The sequence below is a fragment of the Danio rerio genome, chromosome 4 (genome assembly GCF_052040795.2).
Source record: "Danio rerio strain M-AB ecotype USA chromosome 4, GRCz13ab, whole genome shotgun sequence".
NCBI lineage: Eukaryota > Metazoa > Chordata > Actinopteri > Cypriniformes > Danionidae > Danio > Danio rerio.
In genome coordinates this window covers 52340413-52359211 of record NC_141024.2, presented here as the reverse complement: position 1 = coordinate 52359211, position 18799 = coordinate 52340413, and the positions used below count along the sequence as shown (strand labels likewise).

Below are 18799 nucleotides of genomic sequence, written 5' to 3'. Positions count from 1 at the left end.
CTGCCTTGCAACTGCTAACACATGCACTGGACATAGATCCTGGGCCACATTCTGTCCAGCGTTACAAGACGAAATCAGGATTTAGTAGAAGATTGTCACGGGTAGGGAAGGTATTACTGTAAACGGTTTCTGGTTCCTAAAAGAGCTTCTCATCAGCCCGGCTAGCTGAGTCGGTAGAGCATGAGACTCTTAATCTCAGGGTCGTGGGTTCGAGCCCCACGTTGGGCGTTCCTATTACTTTTCTCTCTCTCTCCCAGCAAACTTACATAAGGGTTCATGTAGCAGACTTTGAGACAAAGTTACGCATTTCTACCACTGTAGGTGATTTTTCACTAAGTCTCTGTGGCGCAATCGGTTAGCGCGTTCGGCTGTTAACTGAAAGGTTGGTGGTTCAAGCCCACCCAGGGACGAATTAGGCAGTTTGCTGCCTTGCAACTGCTAACACATGCACTGGACATAGATCCTGGGCCACATTCTGTCCAGCGTTACAAGATGAAATCAGGATTTAGCAGAAGATTGTCACGGGTAGGGAAGGTATTACTTGTAACCGTGTCTAGTTCTAGTGGGGAGTCCTCATCTGCCTGAATAGCTCAGTCGGTCGAGCATGATACACTTAATGTCAGGGTCGTGGGTTCGAGCCCCATGTTGGGCGTTTCTGTTACTTTTCTCTCTCTCTCAGCAAACTTACATTAGGGTTCATATAGCAGACCTTTTGAGACAAAGTTCCGCGTTTCTACCACTGTAGGTCACCTTTCACTAAGTCTCTGTGGCGCAATCGGTTAGCGCGTTCGGCTGTTAACTGAAAGCTTGGTGGTTGAAGCCCACCCAGGGACAAATTTGGCATTTTGCTGCCTTGCAACTGCTAAACCGTGCACTGGGCATATATCCTGGGCCACATTCTGTCCAGCGTTACAAGACGAAATCAGGATTTAGCAGAACATTGTCACGGGTAGGGAAGGTATTACTGTAAAGAGTGTTTAGCTGTTAAAAGTTCATCTCATCAGCCCGGCTAGCTCAGTCGGTAGAGCATGAGACTCTTAATCTCAGGGTCGTGGGTTCGAGCCCCACGTTGGGCGTTCCTGTACTTTTCTCTCTCTCTCCCAGCAAACTTACATAAGGTTTAATATAGCAGACTTTGAGACAAAGTTACGCATTTCTACCACTGTAGGTGACTTTTCACTAAGTCTCTGTGGCGCAATCGGTTAGCGCGTTCGGCTGTTAACTGAAAGGTTGGTGGTTCAAGCCCACCCAGGGACGAATTAGGCATTTTGCTGCCTTGCAACTGCTAACACGTGCACTGGACATAGATCCTGGGCCACATTCTGTCCAGCGTTACAAGATGAAATCAGGATTTAGCAGAATATTGTCACGGGTAGGGAAGGTATTACTGTTAACAGTGTCTAGTTCTAGTGGGGACTTCTCATCCGCCTGGCTAGCTCAGTCGGTAGAGCATGAGACTCTTAATGTCAGGGTTGTGGGTTTGAGCCCCACGTTGGTCGTTTCTGTTACTTTTCTCTCTCTCTCTCAGCAAACTTACATTAGGGTTCATATAGCAGACCTTTTGAGACAAAGTTCCGCGTTTCTACCACTGTAGGTGACTTTTTACTAAGTCTCTTTGGCGCAATCTGTTAGCGCGTTCGGCTGTTGACTGAAAGGTTGGTGGTTGAAGCCCACCCAGGTACGAATTAGGCATTTTGCTGCCTTGCAACTGCTAACAAGTGCACTGGACATAGATCCTGGGCCACATTCTGTCCAGCGTTACAAGACGAAATCAGGATTTAGCAGAACATTGTCACGGGTAGGGAAGGTATTACTGTAAAGAGTGTTTAGCTCTTAAAGGTTCGTCTCATCAGCCCGGCTAGCTCAGTCGGTTGAGCATGAGACTCTTAATGTCAGGGTTGTGGGTTCGAGCCCCACGTTGGGCGTTCCTGTTACTTTTCTCTCTTTCTTTCAGCAAACTATCATTAGGGTTCATATAGCAGACCTTTTGAGACAAAGTTACGGGTTTCTACCACTGTAGGTCACCTTTCACTAAGTCTCTGTGGCGCAATCGGTTTGCGCGTTTGGCTGTTAACTGAAAGGTTGGTGGTTCAAGCCCACCCAGGCACGAATTAGGCATTTTGCTGCCTTGCAACTGCTAACACGTGCACTGGACATAGATCCTGGGCCACATTCTGTCCAGCGTTACAAGACGAAATCAGGATTTAGCAGAACATTGTCACGGGTAGGGAAGGTATTACTGTAAACGGTTTCTGGTTCCTAAAAGAGCTTCTCATCAGCCCGGCTAGCTCAGTCGGTAGAGCATGAGACTCTTAATCTCAGGGTCGTGGGTTCGAGCCCCACGTTGGGCGTTCCTATTACTTTTCTCTCTCTCTCCCAGCAAACTTACATAAGGCTTCATGTAGCAGACTTTGAGACAAAGTTACGCGTTTCTACCACTGTAGGTGACTTTTCACTAAGTCTCTGTGGCGCAATCGGTTAGCGCGTTCGGCTGTTAACTGAAAGGTTGGTGGTTCAAGCCCACCCAGGGACGAATTAGGCAGTTTGCTGCCTTGCAACTGCTAACACATGCACTGGACATAGATCCTGGGCCACATTCTGTCCAGCGTTACAAGATGAAATCAGGATTTAGCAGAATATTGTCATGGGTAGGGAAGGTATTACTGTTAACAGTGTCTAGTTCTAGTGGGGAGTCCTCATCTGCCTGGCTAGCTCTGTCGGTAGAGCATGAGACTCTTAATGTCAGGGTTGTGGGTTCGAGCCCCACGTTGGGCATTTCTGTTACTTTTCTCTCTCTCTCTCAGCAAACTTACATTAGGTTTCATATAGCAGACCTTTTGAGACAAAGTTACGCGTTTCTACCACTGTAGGTGACTTTTCACTAAGTCTCTGTGGCGCAATCGGTTAGCGCGTTCGGCTGTTAACTGAAAGGTTGGTGGTTCAAGCCCACCCAGGGACGAATTAGGCAGTTTGCTGCCTTGCAACTGCTAACACATGCACTGGACATAGATCCTGGGCCACATTCTGTCCAGCGTTACAAGATGAAATCAGGATTTAGCAGAATATTGTCATGGGTAGGGAAGGTATTACTGTTAACAGTGTCTAGTTATAGTGGGGAGTCCTCATCTGCCTGGCTAGCTCAGTCGGTCGAGCATGATACACTTAATGTCAGGGTCGTGGGTTCGAGCCCCACGTTGGGCGTTTCTGTTACTTTTCTCTCTCTCTCTCAGCAAACTTACATTAGGGTTCATATAGCAGACCTTTTGAGACAAAGTTCCGCGTTTCTACCACTGTAGGTCACCTTTCACTAAGTCTCTGTGGTGCAATCGGTTAGCGCGTTCGGCTGTTAACTGAAAGGTTGGTGGTTCAAGCCCACCCAGGGACGAATTAGGCATTTTGCTGCCTTGCAACTGCTAACACGTGCACTGGACATAGATCCTGGGCCACATTCTGTCCAGCGTTACAAGATGAAATCAGGATTTAGCAGAATATTGTCACGGGTAGGGAAGGTATTACTGTTAACAGTGTCTAGTTCTAGTGGGGACTTCTCATCCGCCTGGCTAGCTCAGTCGGTAGAGCATGAGACTCTTAATGTCAGGGTTGTGGGTTTGAGCCCCACGTTGGTCGTTTCTGTTACTTTTCTCTCTCTCTCTCAGCAAACTTACATTAGGGTTCATATAGCAGACCTTTTGAGACAAAGTTCCGCGTTTCTACCACTGTAGGTGACTTTTTACTAAGTCTCTTTGGCGCAATCGGTTAGCGCGTTCGGCTGTTGACTGAAAGGTTGGTGGTTGAAGCCCACCCAAGGACGAATTAGGCATTTTGCTGCCTTGCAACTGCTAACACGTGCACTGGACATAGATCCTGGGCCACATTCTGTCCAGCGTTACAAGACGAAATCAGGATTTAGCAGAATATTGTCACGGGTAGGGACGGTATTACTGTAAAGAGTGTTTAGCTCTTAAAAGTTCATCTCATCAGCCCGGCTAGCTCAGTCGGTTGAGCATGAGACTCTTAATGTCAGGGTTGTGGGTTCGAGTCCCACGTTGGGCGTTCCTGTTACTTTTCTCTCTTTCTCTCAGCAAACTATCATTAGGGTTCATATAGCAGACCTTTTGAGACAAAGTTACGGGTTTCTACCACTGTAGGTCACCTTTCACTAAGTCTCTGTGGCGCAATCGGTTTGCGCGTTCGGCTGTTAACTGAAAGGTTGGTGGTTCAAGCCCACCCAGGCACGAATTAGGCATTTTGCTGCCTTGCAACTGCTAACACGTGCACTGGACATAGATCCTGGGCCACATTCTGTCCAGCGTTACAAGATGAAATCAGGAATTAGCAGAAGATTGTCACGGGTAGGGAAGGTATTACTGTAAACGGTTTCTGGTTCCTAAAAGAGCTTCTCATCAGCCCGGCTAGCTTAGTCGGTAGAGCATGAGACTCTTAATCTCAGGGTCGTGGGTTCGAGCCCCACTTTGGGCGTTTCTGTTACTTTTCTCTCTCTCTCTCAGCAAACTTACATTAGGGTTCATATAGCAGACCTTTTGAGACAAAGTTCCGTGTTTCTACCACTGTAGTTGACGTTTCACTAAGTCTCTGTGGCGCAATCGGTTAGCGCGTTTGGCTGTTGACTGAAAGGTTGGTGGTTGAAGCCCACCCAGGTACGAATTAGGCATTTTGCTGCCTTGCAACTGCTAACACGTGCACTGGACATAGATCCTGGGCCACATTCTGTCCAGCGTTACAAGACGAAATCAGGATTTAGCAGAACATTGTCACGGGTAGGGAAGGTATTACTGTAAACGGTTTCTGGTTCCTAAAAGAGCTTCTCATCAGCCCGGCTAGCTCAGTCGGTAGAGCATGAGACTCTTAATCTCAGGGTCGTGGGTTCGAGCCCCACGTTGGGCGTGCCTATTACTTTTCTCTCTCTCTCCCAGCAAACTAACACAAGGGTTCATGTAGCTGACTTTGAGACAAAGTTACGCGTTTCTACCACTGTAGGTGACTTTTCACTAAGTCTCTGTGGCGCAATCGGTTAGCGCGTTCGGCTGTTAACTGAAAGGTTGGTGGTTCAAGCCCACCCAGGGACGAATTAGGCAGTTTGCTGCCTTGCAACTGCTAACACATACACTGGACATAGATCCTGGGCCACATTCTGTCCAGCGTTACAAGATGAAATCAGGATTTAGCAGAATATTGTCATGGGTAGGGAAGGTATTACTGTTAACAGTGTCTAGTTCTAGTGGGGAGTCCTCATCTGCCTGGCTAGCTCAGTCGGTCGAGCATGATACACTTAATGTCAGGGTCGTGGGTTCGAGCCCCACGTTGGGCGTTTCTGTTACTTTTCTCTCTCTCTCTCAGCAAACTTACATTAGGGTTCATATAGCAGACCTTTTGAGACAAAGTTCCGCGTTTCTACCACTGTAGGTCACCTTTCACTAAGTCTCTGTGGCGCAATCGGTTAGCGCGTTTGGCTGTTAACTGAAAGGTTGGTGGTTGAAGCCCACCCAGGGACAAGTTAGGCATTTTGCTGCCTTGCAACTGCTAAACCGTGCACTGGACATAGATCCTGGGCCACATTCTGTCCAGCGTTACAAGATGAAATCAGGATTTAGCAGAAGATTGTCACGGGTAGGGAAGGTATTACTGTAAACGGTTTCTGGTTCCTAAATGAGCTTCTCATCAGCCCGGCTAGCTCAGTCGGTAGAGCATGAGACTCTTAATCTCAGGGTCGTGGGTTCGAGCCCCACGTTGGGCGTTCCTGTACTTTTCTCTCTCTCTCCCAGCAAACTTACATAAGGGTTCATGTAGCAGACTTTGAGACAAAGTTCCGCGTTTCTACCACTGTAGGTCACCTTTCAATAAGTCTCTGTGGCGCAGTCGGTTAGCGCGTTTGGCTGTTGACTGAAAGGTTGGTGGTTGAAGCCCACCCAGGTACGAATTAGGCATTTTGCTGCCTTGCAACTGCTAACACGTGCACTGGACATAGATCCTGGGCCACATTCTGTCCAGCGTTACAAGATGAAATCAGGATTTAGCAGAAGATTGTCACGGGTAGGGAAGGTATTACTGTTAACAGTGTCTAGTTCTAGTGGGGACTTTTCATCCGCCTGGCTAGCTCAGTCGGTAGAGCATGAGACTCTTAATGTCAGGGTTGTGGGTTTGAGCCCCACTTTGGTCGTTTCTGTTACTTTTCTCTCTCTCTCTCTCAGCAAACTTACATTAGGGTTCATATAGCAGACGTTTTGAGACAAAGTTCCGCGTTTCTACCACTGTAGGTGACTTTTTACTAAGTCTCTTTGGCGCAATCTGTTAGCGCGTTCGGCTGTTGACTGAAAGGTTGGTGGTTGAAGCCCACCCAGGTACGAATTAGGCATTTTGCTGCCTTGCAACTGCTAACAAGTGCACTGGACATAGATCCTGGGCCACATTCTGTCCAGCGTTACAAGACGAAATCAGGATTTAGCAGAACATTGTCACGGGTAGGGAAGGTATTACTGTAAAGAGTGTTTAGCTCTTAAAAGTTCGTCTCATCAGCCCGGCTAGCTCAGTCGGTTGAGCATGAGTCTCTTAATGTCAGGGTTGTGGGTTCGAGCCCCACGATGGGCGTTCCTGTTACTTTTCTCTCTTTCTCTCAGCAAACTATCATTAGGGTTCATATAGCAGACCTTTTGAGACAAAGTTACGGGTTTCTACCACTGTAGGTCACCTTTCACTAAGTCTCTGTGGCGCAATCGGTTTGCGCGTTCGGCTGTTAACTGAAAGGTTGGTGGTTCAAGCCCACCCAGGCACGAAATAGGCATTTTGCTGCCTTGCAACTGCTAACACGTGCACTGGACATAGATCCTGGGCCACATTCTGTCCAGCGTTACAAGACGAAATCAGGATTTAGCAGAAGATTGTCACGGGTAGGGAAGGTATTACTGTAAACGGTTTCTGGTTCCTAAAAGAGCTTCTCATCAGCCCGGCTAGCTCAGTCGGTAGAGCATGAGACTCTTAATCTCAGGGTCGTGGGTTCGAGCCCCACGTTGGGCGTTCCTATTACTTTTCTCTCTCTCTCCCAGCAAACTTACATAAGGCTTCATGTAGCAGACTTTGAGACAAAGTTACGCGTTTCTACCACTGTAGGTGACTTTTCACTAAGTCTCTGTGGCGCAATCGGTTAGCGCGTTCGGCTGTTAACTGAAAGGTTGGTGGTTCAAGCCCACCCAGGGACGAATTAGGCAGTTTGCTGCCTTGCAACTGCTAACACATGCACTGGACATAGATCCTGGGCCACATTCTGTCCAGCGTTACAAGATGAAATCAGGATTTAGCAGAACATTGTCACGGGTAGGGAAGGTATTACTGTAAAGAGTGTTTAGCTCTTAAAAGTTCATCTCATCAGCCCGGCTAGCTCAGTCGGTTGAGCATGAGACTCTTAATGTCAGGTTTGTGGGTTCGAGCCCTACGTTGGGCGTTCCTGTTACTTTTCTCTCTCTCTCCCAGCAAACTTACATTAGCGTTCATGTAGCAGACTTTGAGACAAAGTTACGCGTTTCTACCACTGTAGGTGACTTTTCACTAAGTCTCTGTGGTGCAATCGGTTAGCGCGTTAGGCTGTTAACTGAAAGGTTGGTGGTTGAAGCCCACCCAGAGACGAATTAGGCATTTTGCTGCCTTGCAACTGCTAAACCGTGCACTGGGCATATATCCTGGGCCACATTCTGTCCAGCGTTACAAGATGAAATCAGGATTTAGCAGAAGATTGTCACTGGTAGGGAAGGTATTACTGTAAACGGTTTCTGGTTCCTAAAAGAGCTTCTCATCAGCCCGGCTAGCTCAGTCGGTAGAGCATGAGACTCTTAATCTCAGGGTCGTGGGTTCGAGCCCCACGTTGGGCGTTCCTGTTTCTTTTCTCTCTCTCTCCCAGCAAACTTACATAAGGTTTAATATAGCAGACTTTGAGACAAAGTTACGCGTTTCTACCACTGTAGGTGACTTTTCATTAAGTCTCTGTGGCGCAATCGGTTAGCGCGTTCGGCTGTTAACTGAAAGGTTGGTGGTTCAAGCCCACCCAGGGACGAATTAGGCATTTTGCTGCCTTGCAACTGCTAACACGTGCACTGGACATAGATCCTGGGCCACATTCTGTCCAGCGTTACAAGATGAAATCAGGATTTAGCAGAAGATTGTCACGGGTAGGGAAGGTATTACTGTTAACAGTGTCTAGTTCTAGTGGGGACTTCTCATCCGCCTGGCTAGCTCAGTCGGTAGAGCATGAGACTCTTAATGTCAGGGTTGTGGGTTTGAGCCCCACGTTGGTCGTTTCTGTTACTTTTCTCTCTCTCTCTCAGCAAACTTACATTAGGGTTCATATAGCAGACCTTTTGAGACAAAGTTCCGCGTTTCTACCACTGTAGGTGACTTTTTACTAAGTCTCTTTGGCGCAATCTGTTAGCGCGTTCGGCTGTTGACTGAAAGGTTGGTGGTTGAAGCCCACCCAGGTACGAATTAGGCATTTTGCTGCCTTGCAACTGCTAACACGTGCACTGGACATAGATCCTGGGCCACATTCTGTCCAGCGTTACAAGACGAAATCAGGATTTAGCAGAACATTGTCACGGGTAGGGAAGGTATTACTGTAAATAGTGTTTAGCTCTTAAAAGTTCATCTCATCAGCCCGGCTAGCTCAGTCGGTTGAGCATGAGACTCTTAATGTCAGGGTTGTGGGTTCGAGCCCCACGTTGGGCGTTCCTGTTACTTTTCTCTCTTTCTCTCAGCAAACTATCATTAGGGTTCATATAGCAGACCTTTTGAGACAAAGTTACGGGTTTCTACCACTGTAGGTCACCTTTCACTAAGTCTCTGTGGCGCAATCGGTTTGCGCGTTCGGCTGTTAACTGAAAGGTTGGTGGTTCAAGCCCACCCAGGCACGAATTAGGCATTTTGCTGCCTTGCAACTGCTAACACGTGCACTGGACATAGATCCTGGGCCACATTCTGTCCAGCGTTACAAGACGAAATCAGGATTTAGCAGAAGATTGTCACGGATAGGGAAGGTATTACTGTAAACGGTTTCTGGTTCCTAAAAGAGCTTCTCATCAGCCCGGCTAGCTCAGTCGGTAGAGCATGAGACTCTTAATCTCAGGGTCGTGGGTTCGAGCCCCACGTTGGGCGTTCCTATTACTTTTCTCTCTCTCTCCCAGCAAACTTACATAAGGCTTCATGTAGCAGACTTTGAGACAAAGTTACGCGTTTCTACCACTGTAGGTGACTTTTCACTAAGTCTCTGTGGCGCAATCGGTTAGCGCGTTCGGCTGTTAACTGAAAGGTTGGTGGTTCAAGCCCACCCAGGGACGAATTAGGCAGTTTGCTGCCTTGCAACTGCTAACACATGCACTGGACATAGATCATGGGCCACATTCTGTCCAGCGTTACAAGATGAAATCAGGATTTAGCAGAATATTGTCATGGGTAGGGAAGGTATTACTGTTAACAGTGTCTAGTTCTAGTGGGGAGTCCTCATCTGCCTGGCTAGCTCAGTCGGTCGAGCATGATACACTTAATGTCAGGGTCGTGGGTTCGAGCCCCACGTTGGGCGTTTCTGTTACTTTTCTCTCTCTCTCTCAGCAAACTTACATTAGGGTTCATATAGCAGACCTTTTGAGACAAAGTTCCGCGTTTCTACCACTGTAGGTCACCTTTCACTAAGTCTCTGTGGCGCAATCGGTTAGCGCGTTCGGCTGTTAACTGAAAGGTTGGTGGTTCAAGCCCACCCAGGGACGAATTAGGCATTTTGCTGCCTTGCAACTGCTAACACGTGCACTGGACATAGATCCTGGGCCACATTCTGTCCAGCGTTACAAGATGAAATCAGGATTTAGCAGAATATTGTCACGGGTAGGGAAGGTATTACTGTTAACAGTGTCTAGTTCTAATGGGGACTTCTCATCCGCCTGGCTAGCTCAGTCGGTAGAGCATGAGACTCTTAATGTCAGGGTTGTGGGTTTGAGCCCCACGTTGGTCGTTTCTGTTACTTTTCTCTCTCTCTCTCAGCAAACTTACATTAGGGTTCATATAGCAGACCTTTTGAGACAAAGTTCCGCGTTTCTACCACTGTAGGTGACTTTTTACTAAGTCTCTTTGGCGCAATCGGTTAGCGCGTTCGGCTGTTGACTGAAAGGTTGGTGGTTGAAGCCCACCCAAGGACGAATTAGGCATTTTGCTGCCTTGCAACTGCTAACACGTGCACTGGACATAGATCCTGGGCCACATTCTGTCCAGCGTTACAAGATGAAATCAGGATTTAGCAGAATATTGTCACGGGTAGGGACGGTATTACTGTAAAGAGTGTTTAGCTCTAAAAAGTTCATCTCATCAGCCCGGCTAGCTCAGTCGGTTGAGCATGAGACTCTTAATGTCAGGGTTGTGGGTTCGAGCCCCACGTTGGGCGTTCCTGTTACTTTTCTCTCTTTCTCTCAGCAAACTATCATTAGGGTTCATATAGCAGACCTTTTGAGACAAAGTTACGGGTTTCTACCACTGTAGGTCACCTTTCACTAAGTCTCTGTGGCGCAATCGGTTTGCGCGTTCGGCTGTTAACTGAAAGGTTGGTGGTTCAAGCCCACCCAGGCACGAATTAGGCATTTTGCTGCCTTGCAACTGCTAACACATGCACTGGACATAGATCCTGGGCCACATTCTGTCCAGCGTTACAAGATGAAATCAGGATTTAGCAGAATATTGTCACGGGTAGGGAAGGTATTACTGTTAACAGTGTCTAGTTCTAGTGGGGAGTCCTCATCTGCCTGGCTAGCTCAGTCGGTCGAGCATGATACACTTAATGTCAAGGTCGTGGGTTCGAGCCCCACGTTGGGCGTTTCTGTTACTTTTCTCTCTCTCTCTCAGCAAACTTACATTAGGGTTCATATAGCAGACCTTTTGAGACAAAGTTCCGCGTTTCTACCACTGTAGGTCACCTTTCACTAAGTCTCTTTGGCGCAATCGGTTAGCGCGTTCGGCTGTTGACTGAAAGGTTGGTGGTTGAAGCCCACCCAGGCACGAATTAGGCATTTTGCTGCCTTGCAACTGCTAACACGTGCACTGGACATAGATCCTGGGCCACATTCTTTCCAGCGTTACAAGACGAAATCAGGATTTAGCAGAACATTGTCACGGGTAGGGAAGGTATTACTGTAAAGAGTGTTTAGCTCTTAAAAGTTCATCTCATCAGCCCGGCTAGCTCAGACGGTTGAGCATGAGACTCTTAATGTCAGGGTCGTGGGTTCGAGCCCCACGTTGGGTCTTCCTGTTACTTTTCTCTCTCTCTCCCAGCAAACTTACATTAGCGTTCATGTAGCCGACTTTGAGACAAAGTTACGCGTTTCTACCACTGTAGGTGACTTTTCACTAAGTCTCTGTGGTGCAATCGGTTAGCGCGTTAGGCTGTTAACTGAAAGGTTGGTGGTTGAAGCCCACCCAGAGACGAATTAGGCATTTTGCTGCCTTGCAACTGCTAAACCGTGCACTGGGCATATATCCTGGGCCACATTCTGTCCAGCGTTACAAGACGAAATCAGGATTTAGCAGAAGATTGTCACGGGTAGGGAAGGTATTACTGTAAACGGTTTCTGGTTCCTAAAAGAGCTTCTCATCAGCCCGGCTAGCTCAGTCGGTAGAGCATGAGACTCTTAATCTCAGGGTCGTGGGTTCGAGCCCCACGTTGGGCGTTCCTATTACTTTTCTCTCTCTCTCCCAGCAAACTTACATAAGGGTACATGTAGCAGACTTTGAGACAAAGTTACGCGTTTCTACCACTGTAGGTGACTTTTCACTAAGTCTCTGTGGCGCAATCGGTTAGCGCGTTCGGCTGTTAACTGAAAAGTTGGTGGTTCAAGCCCACCCAGGGACGAATTAGGCAGTTTGCTGCCTTGCAACTGCTAACACATGCACTGGACATAGATCATGGGCCACATTCTGTCCAGCGTTACAAGATGAAATCAGGATTTAGCAGAAGATTGTCACGGGTAGGGAAGGTATTACTTGTAACAGTGTCTAGTTCTAGTGGGGAGTCCTCATCTGCCTGGCTAGCTCAGTCGGTCGAGCATGATACACTTAATGTCAGGGTCGTGGGTTCGAGCCCCACGTTGGGCGTTTCTGTTACTTTTCTCTCTCTCTCTCAGCAAACTTACATTAGGGTTCATATAGCAGACCTTTTGAGACAAAGTTCCGCGTTTCTACCATTGTAGGTCACCTTTCACTAAGTCTCTGTGGCGCAATCGGTTAGCGCGTTCGGCTGTTAACTGAAAGCTTGGTGGTTGAAGCCCACCCAGGGACAAATTTGGCATTTTGCTGCCTTGCAACTGCTAAACCGTGCACTGGGCATATATCCTGGGCCACATTCTGTCCAGCGTTACAAGACGAAATCAGGATTTAGCAGAACATTGTCACGGGTAGGGAAGGTATTACTGTAAAGAGTGTTTAGCTCTTAAAAGTTCATCTCATCAGCCCGGCTAGCTCAGTCGGTAGAGCATGAGACTCTTAATGTCAGGGTCGTGGGTTCGAGCCCCACGTTGGGTCTTCCTGTTACTTTTCTCTCTCTCTCCCAGCAACCTTACATTAGCGTTCATGTAGCAGTCTTTGAGACAAAGTTACGCGTTTCTACCACTGTAGGTGACCTTTCACTAAGTCTCTGTAGCGCAATTGGTTAGCGCGTTAGGCTGTTAACTGAAAGGTTGGTGGTTCAAGCCCACCCAGGGACGAATTAGGCATTTTGCTGCCTTGCAACTGCTAACACGTGCACTGGACATAGATCCTGGGCCACATTCTGTCCAGCGTTACAAGATGAAATCAGGATTTAGCAGAAGATTGTCACGGGTAGGGAAGGTATTACTGTTAACAGTGTCTAGTTCTAGTGGAGACTCTTCATCCGCCTGGCTAGCTCTGTCGGTAGAGCATGAGACTCTTAATGTCAGGGTTGTGGGTTCGAGCCCCACGTTGGGCATTTCTGTTACTTTTCTCTCTCTCTCTCAGCAAACTTACATTAGGTTTCATATAGCAGACCTTTTGAGACAAAGTTCCGCGTTTCCACCACTGTAGGTGACTTTTCACTAAGTCTCTGTGACACAATCGGTTAGCGCGTTCGGCTGTTAACTGAAAGGTTGGTGGTTCAAGCCCACCCAGGGACGGATCAATCATTTTGATGCCTTGCAACTGCTAACACATGCACTGGACAAAGATCCTGGGCCAAATTCTGTCCAGCGTTACAAGATGAAATCAGGATTTAGCAGAATATTGTCATGGGTAGGAAAGGTATCACTGTTAACAGTGTCTAGACAAAGTTCCGCGTTTCTACCACTGTAGGTGACCATTCCCTAAGTCTCTGTGGCAACATTATGAAGCTGCAGGCCCCGAGACCCAACCGCACGCTCAGACCTGCTCGCTCAGACCAGCACTTCCAGACCTATCATTTTCTCAGACAGTGCCACCTGCTGTTGGAAAAATTGCCTAACCTGAATTGATTGATTTATAAATTTTAAATTACACTATTTTTCTACTATAAAATATTGCACTATGATTGAATACATTATTATATAAAATATTAAACATACTAGATTATGATTTAATGCATTAAGTCTGTTGTATTTTAATTAACTGTATTTGTAAATAGATATTGTTCAGTTACTTAAATATTTTCAGTCATTTATTGTTTTTGTTTTTTGTTTTTAAATCATTAAGGATTTATCAAACTCTTTAGTATTGAGTTGAGGGAATGAACATTATCTTATTATTCACAGAATAAATGATAGTACTCGGAGTAATTTTCTCACATCAAACTTTATTTTTTTTATAAATTTTCATGAGGTCCTACAAGTCATCGAGCTGTAAAAAATGCAGAGAAAAATTGTGAAAAACAATACTTGGATTAATAATGTATTTATTACATATAAAATAAAATAAAATGCTTTACATTCTTGTTGGGGAGATTTTTCATTTCTCGAGCAATTCTTCTGTTAAATTCCTCAACTTCACTAAAAAAAATAAATAAATGCTGTTGTCAGAAATTGTGTTTAACATAAAAACTTAACAGCTTTTGTACAATAAAATGTAAACATACCTTGCGTGATAAATGGGGCCCTGGAGGAAGACATCTTCAGCCTCCTGCCAAGACAAGCCTTGTAACTCGGAAATGCCATGAGTTATGGCCTGTACAAACATACAGATAAACCAATTAATAAAATAAAACACACACTGCAGAACATAAGCATGCTCATGTACATACATGTTTTGTGATTACCTCTGGGAGGAGACATCCACAAATGAACTCCACCTCATCATTGAAGGTCAGCTGTGTTTTGGTTTGATTAAGAATTCCTCTGATGTAGTCATAAATGATTGACTGGGACTGCTCATTCTCAATGAAGACAGGCACTTGAGAACGGGGTTTAGTGGAAACCAATTTGACCTTTTCCCACTGAGTATATCCTTTGGGCCATAGAAGGAAATTATATTTCATATGTAAATGCACAAGTAATTAATTATATTTGGCAAATAATAGTCAAATTGTCACTTGACTATATTTAAGTCAACCATACTCAGAGTCTAGAGGAGTAATTTAAAGTGGAACCATCTATACCACCAAATGCTGCTCTGGTGATTTTGATGTGATAATCAAGTCCACTAATCTTTTGTCATTCCTTTCCCAATCTTGAACTGCTTGGACATGTGCCGGAAGATTGGATGTGGTTTTTCTTTTCACCCTAAAAAGGAGCAGAATTTTTCCATCCAAGACACTTCTTGCCTTCTCAGTCCAGAAAGCAAATCTGTGCCCATAGCTTTTAATAACAAGACAAGACAAAATCCATAATTACTGTGTAACGTGGAGACTGACACGGAGGGATCCATTATGCAATATTTATTAATCACAACTTCACTCAAACACACAATATGCACCGGAGTGCACACACACATCCACAGTAGTAGTATGGGTATCAAGACTGATGATGAACAGACACAGAGTGAGTTACCAGGCATGAGTGGAAGGGAGTGAGCGAGAACCAGGATCTGTTATGCAGGCTTGGGTCAAGGGCAGGCAGCAAGGATCAGAGTCCGTATAACAGGCGTGGTTCGTGGGCAGGCAGAGAGAGAGTCAGAGTCCGTATAACAAGCATGGGTCGTGGGCAGGCAGAATGCGAAGCAAAGTAAGAGACAGGCTGGAGTCGTGCACAGGAGATCAGGCTGGAGATCATGCTCAGAAATGCTGGCCGGGGCTAAACAAGACTTCGCCCTGATCGAGTGTTTGAGTGCGGCTTATAAGAGGTACGTGGGTCATTAGCCAGATTCCAATCAGGTGTATGCGCAATCAGTGTAGATGGATGACGTAATGCTAAAAGTCCGGAGATGGTGGCCTCTGCTGGCCAGTGAGGGGAGTTACTGGGACCGAGTCGGTGAAATACTGGTCACTGGTAAGAGAGATTTTAAGTATGTTTTGTTATTCATGTTACAAGTTGTTGTATTGACACAATATAAATTTTTAATTTTACAGATTTACAAGAAAAATAAATAAATACTGACATACCCATCAGTTTGAAATTGTTCCATGAGTAGAAGGCACCACCACTGACGGATGATAGGTATATCCATCTGAAAGAAAGACTGTTTAGTCTGACAGTTAACCAACATGTTTTTGTTAATACATGAAGTTGGGTGAGCTTGCAATAACCATGCCCCTTTTTTTAAAAGATATGTTGCTTAGAAGAAAGCAAGATAATATACACTAAAATAGTTACATTTTAACTATGATTTAAAAAAGCACCAACAAAATAAAGTTACATAAATAATAAAATAATACCTCCTGGAATTGAAACCCAATGCCACACACCATTGAGAGGGTGTACTGAAAAGAGAGAAGCCACAGTCATTTACAATGTTTACAAAATCTTTAAATCAATTAACTCAATTTATATCTTACCATGAGTACAAAAACACCACAATCATTCCCTCTTGTCTGACGTGGCAAAGCCTAAAATAGGCAAAGCAAATCAATTTTATTTTAGAATAATGTACAAAAAATTTAATTGTTGTAAAAGCCAAATAATAATTTTTTAAAGTTGATTCCTCACTGGAAAATCATATCCAGTCTTTTCAGACCATGTCCCATGATCCACTTGGTAAGCAATTTTCCTGTAAACAAAACATAGTCGTAATACTAACAATTACAGCTCACCTCAACTCTAGAACACCATGCATAAAAAAGGCTAGATGAACATACAGTAGCCAGAAGTTTATGAAACGGCTATAGTAACGTAGCCAAAAGTGGCAGAACTATAATACACGGTTAGGAAATAAATAGAAATGGCTATAGGAACGTAGCCATATATCACATAAAGGCTGAAACATGTCTTAGTTTATTGATAGACCTAAAAATTGCCCTGTATTCCTCATCTCCAAATCCTGATTCATGCTCTGCGTACAGAGAGTCTAAAAACACCATCTCTCTTCGAAGCGGCATCATTATCTACAATGTTAAAGGTGTAAAAATATTTCATTTGAACATTATTGCTTCTTCCAAGATTTTTCAGTGTTTTATTTTAGAAACACACACATTGCAATACCAATTAATGTATGCACTAGACATTTCAACATTTTCTTACACAGACAACAAAGTGGTCTGGTCCATTGGCATTTGTCCATGCTGGAAAGGCTAACAGGTTTTTCAAGTCTGCATCTTCCTAGAATTGATCAGGACAGTTATGTCGTTTAATTTAGGTTGTACTTCTCACACAGTAAATACAGTACATACACGCACCGGTAATCCAGTAACAATGTTGTTAGGAGTTTCTTTCCACACAGGGAAAACATAAAAGTCCTCAATGTATATGTCCTTGCCCTACATGAATAAAAAGAAACTGTTGACAATGACATGAACATTTTCACACAGTTTAGAAATTGTTTTTTTTTTTATTTTATTTGGATCAAGTTAAAACAATCTATATAAATATTATGTTTTATAGTACATACAATTTGTCGAGCCATTTTACAAATAAGCTTCATGCAGGCGTTTCCAATCTGCAATAAATACTTTGATAAGTCAATGTTTTTAATAAAAAAAAAGTTATAATAAAAAAACAGACTGCTTACATGGAAGTCCATGTCCCTCAACAATCCAAGGCTCCAAAATTCTTCTCGAATAAGGCACACTTGCCCCTCCTTCACAATTATTTCACTGCCAGGGCGATTTCGGTCCAGCACATAATCAAGCTGTAATAATAATAACATTAAATATGTGTGTGTGTGTGTGTGTGTGTGTGTGTGCATTTATATGTAATGGTAATTGTTCACCAGTTTCTCTTGTAATGGATGCCAGTCCCTCTCCCAAGGCTTAGTAGGTTCCAAAAAATTCAGAAGAGTGGTAGGTTCACAAGCTGTTTTTTCTGTAATTGGTACTGATGACAGAGGAGATGTGACTGATGTTATGCCTGGTGATGCAGCGGTCGTTTGTAAAGTCACAATATTTTCTGGCAGTGCTGTCAGTGGACCTTAGAGTACATTAAAGCATCAAAATTTGAAAATAACACATAATAATTAGAGAACAGAAACTTGACACTGAGGAACTGGAAATAACAGTCAAATTACCAAGTGACATGTCCATTCATTTCTCTGTGGAGGATGGATTTTCTATAAATACAAATATACACATAAGTACAGTTATGGATATAGTGATGTATTTGTTATAAAGTAAGGGAAACATTACCTAACACAACCTGGCTGTGGTCATTCATGTGAATGTTTGTGTTGAATTCCTTTTTTATGTCATGAAGACGTTTCTCGTTTTTTCTGACATTGTAATGGTGGATGATGTTTCGCATGAGGAAAACATGTGTGGATGGCAATGCCATGTTCATAAAGTAGTTATTTGTCTTTAGCTTTGAAAAAAGCTGTTCTGCAGCCTGACTGTTAACTTTGCCAGCACAAGACGAAGCTTCCTCAGTGAATCACGAGGATCTTTTGTGTTGTCTTCGTGAAAGCGGTCATACAGAACATAGTGTTCTGCAGAACCAGTTATTGGATGACCATCCGGATCTGGACTTTGCTTTTTTGCAGTGAGCCATGGCAGTTACCTGTAATTTTCCTGATTTTGCTTTTGCAATATTTTCAGTGGTTGGTTCGAGTAACCTTCCCTCGAAAGGTGTGAAAGTTATGGGTTGCCTCAAATTTGTGTGGGTGGACAGTCCACGGGCAAAGTCATAAACAACAACATTAGGCAGATGCTTCCAAGACAGAAGCACATCTGCAAAATCCCGTGGACTTTCTGCTCGCAGATTACATTTTATACTGTAAACTATGCCACAAGGACACATAATGACAGCCCAACCTCCTGGAACAGACAAAAAAGATAAGCAAATAGTTAAGAAAACATAATCAAATCCCATTAATGACATTGGGACTTAAATGACCATAGGTTATGATGGAGGGCAGTGGCATTAACCTTAACAAAGTATACTTTTAAAAAATTTAAAGATGCAGTGCCTCAGTGATGTAAATACACTCCCCCACACGGAAAGCAACAATAGGTGTCAGACGAGGCCACCTCCAACACCCCCCCAGAGCTGTACACCACCAGTCACTCCCCAATCAGTGCCAAGCAGAAAACAGGACCCATTATGTCTATGTGACTTTGTACATTTCTGATTTATTTGTAATATTTTAATGTGCAACATTGAGGTTTACCTGAAGCAGCCCAAATCTTTTCAAAAACCTTGTCATAGGCCTCCCTTGACCTCATCTCCTCCGAAAGTCGCAGGAGTAGATCTGTGCGAGA

The 18799-nt window shown here is 44.6% G+C and overlaps 1 protein-coding gene and 17 non-coding genes across 18 annotated transcripts; 17 read left to right on the top strand and 1 right to left on the bottom strand.

Annotated features, from left to right (window-relative positions):
* Positions 1-336: 336 nt before the first annotated feature.
* On the top strand, positions 337-410 carry trnan-guu (transfer RNA asparagine (anticodon GUU)). Its single transcript has one exon. It is a non-coding gene; the product is annotated as a tRNA-Asn (tRNA).
* A 593-nt stretch (positions 411-1003) lies between these two features.
* Positions 1004-1076, top strand: trnak-cuu (transfer RNA lysine (anticodon CUU)). Its single transcript has one exon. It is a non-coding gene; the product is annotated as a tRNA-Lys (tRNA).
* A 107-nt stretch (positions 1077-1183) lies between these two features.
* Positions 1184-1257, top strand: trnan-guu (transfer RNA asparagine (anticodon GUU)). Its single transcript has one exon. It is a non-coding gene; the product is annotated as a tRNA-Asn (tRNA).
* Positions 1258-2278: 1021 nt separating this feature from the next.
* trnak-cuu (transfer RNA lysine (anticodon CUU)) lies at positions 2279-2351 on the top strand. The gene has a single exon. It is a non-coding gene; the product is annotated as a tRNA-Lys (tRNA).
* A 108-nt stretch (positions 2352-2459) lies between these two features.
* On the top strand, positions 2460-2533 carry trnan-guu (transfer RNA asparagine (anticodon GUU)). The gene has a single exon. It is a non-coding gene; the product is annotated as a tRNA-Asn (tRNA).
* A 352-nt stretch (positions 2534-2885) lies between these two features.
* Positions 2886-2959, top strand: trnan-guu (transfer RNA asparagine (anticodon GUU)). The gene has a single exon. It is a non-coding gene; the product is annotated as a tRNA-Asn (tRNA).
* Positions 2960-4832: 1873 nt separating this feature from the next.
* Positions 4833-4905, top strand: trnak-cuu (transfer RNA lysine (anticodon CUU)). The gene has a single exon. It is a non-coding gene; the product is annotated as a tRNA-Lys (tRNA).
* A 108-nt stretch (positions 4906-5013) lies between these two features.
* On the top strand, positions 5014-5087 carry trnan-guu (transfer RNA asparagine (anticodon GUU)). The gene has a single exon. It is a non-coding gene; the product is annotated as a tRNA-Asn (tRNA).
* Positions 5088-5682: 595 nt separating this feature from the next.
* On the top strand, positions 5683-5755 carry trnak-cuu (transfer RNA lysine (anticodon CUU)). Its single transcript has one exon. It is a non-coding gene; the product is annotated as a tRNA-Lys (tRNA).
* A 1204-nt stretch (positions 5756-6959) lies between these two features.
* On the top strand, positions 6960-7032 carry trnak-cuu (transfer RNA lysine (anticodon CUU)). Its single transcript has one exon. It is a non-coding gene; the product is annotated as a tRNA-Lys (tRNA).
* A 108-nt stretch (positions 7033-7140) lies between these two features.
* Positions 7141-7214, top strand: trnan-guu (transfer RNA asparagine (anticodon GUU)). The gene has a single exon. It is a non-coding gene; the product is annotated as a tRNA-Asn (tRNA).
* A 593-nt stretch (positions 7215-7807) lies between these two features.
* On the top strand, positions 7808-7880 carry trnak-cuu (transfer RNA lysine (anticodon CUU)). The gene has a single exon. It is a non-coding gene; the product is annotated as a tRNA-Lys (tRNA).
* A 108-nt stretch (positions 7881-7988) lies between these two features.
* On the top strand, positions 7989-8062 carry trnan-guu (transfer RNA asparagine (anticodon GUU)). Its single transcript has one exon. It is a non-coding gene; the product is annotated as a tRNA-Asn (tRNA).
* Positions 8063-9083: 1021 nt separating this feature from the next.
* On the top strand, positions 9084-9156 carry trnak-cuu (transfer RNA lysine (anticodon CUU)). Its single transcript has one exon. It is a non-coding gene; the product is annotated as a tRNA-Lys (tRNA).
* Positions 9157-9264: 108 nt separating this feature from the next.
* On the top strand, positions 9265-9338 carry trnan-guu (transfer RNA asparagine (anticodon GUU)). Its single transcript has one exon. It is a non-coding gene; the product is annotated as a tRNA-Asn (tRNA).
* A 352-nt stretch (positions 9339-9690) lies between these two features.
* Positions 9691-9764, top strand: trnan-guu (transfer RNA asparagine (anticodon GUU)). Its single transcript has one exon. It is a non-coding gene; the product is annotated as a tRNA-Asn (tRNA).
* Positions 9765-11635: 1871 nt separating this feature from the next.
* Positions 11636-11708, top strand: trnak-cuu (transfer RNA lysine (anticodon CUU)). The gene has a single exon. It is a non-coding gene; the product is annotated as a tRNA-Lys (tRNA).
* Positions 11709-13796: 2088 nt separating this feature from the next.
* LOC141381704 (PWWP domain-containing DNA repair factor 3A-like) lies at positions 13797-17664 on the bottom strand. Its single transcript, XM_088650770.1, has 14 exons — positions 17614-17664; positions 17320-17516; positions 17119-17238; positions 16999-17046; positions 16787-16867; positions 16632-16709; positions 16101-16161; positions 15950-16000; positions 15830-15874; positions 15557-15621; positions 14276-15440; positions 14096-14184; positions 13949-14009; positions 13797-13860 (listed from the first exon to the last, which is right to left on the bottom strand). The coding sequence occupies exons 6-11, from the start codon at positions 16661-16663 to the stop codon at positions 15365-15367; spliced, it is 330 nt and encodes a 109-aa protein (XP_088506896.1). The 5' UTR covers positions 16664-16709; positions 16787-16867; positions 16999-17046; positions 17119-17238; positions 17320-17516; positions 17614-17664; the 3' UTR covers positions 13797-13860; positions 13949-14009; positions 14096-14184; positions 14276-15364.
* Between the last annotated feature and the right edge of the window lie 1135 nt (positions 17665-18799).

Bases quoted from the DNA above. Each gene is read 5' to 3' on its own strand.
- LOC141381704 (XM_088650770.1), bottom strand. From the start codon at position 16,663: ATGCCAATGGACCAGACCACTTTGTTGTCTGT. The intron at 16,162-16,631 runs GTAAGAAAATGT...TTTTGTTTACAG, and splicing joins CAGACCACTTTGTTGTCTGT to GAAAATTGCTTACCAAGTGG. The intron at 15,875-15,949 runs GTAAGATATAAA...CTCTCTTTTCAG, and splicing joins GTGGTGTTTTTGTACTCATG to TACACCCTCTCAATGGTGTG.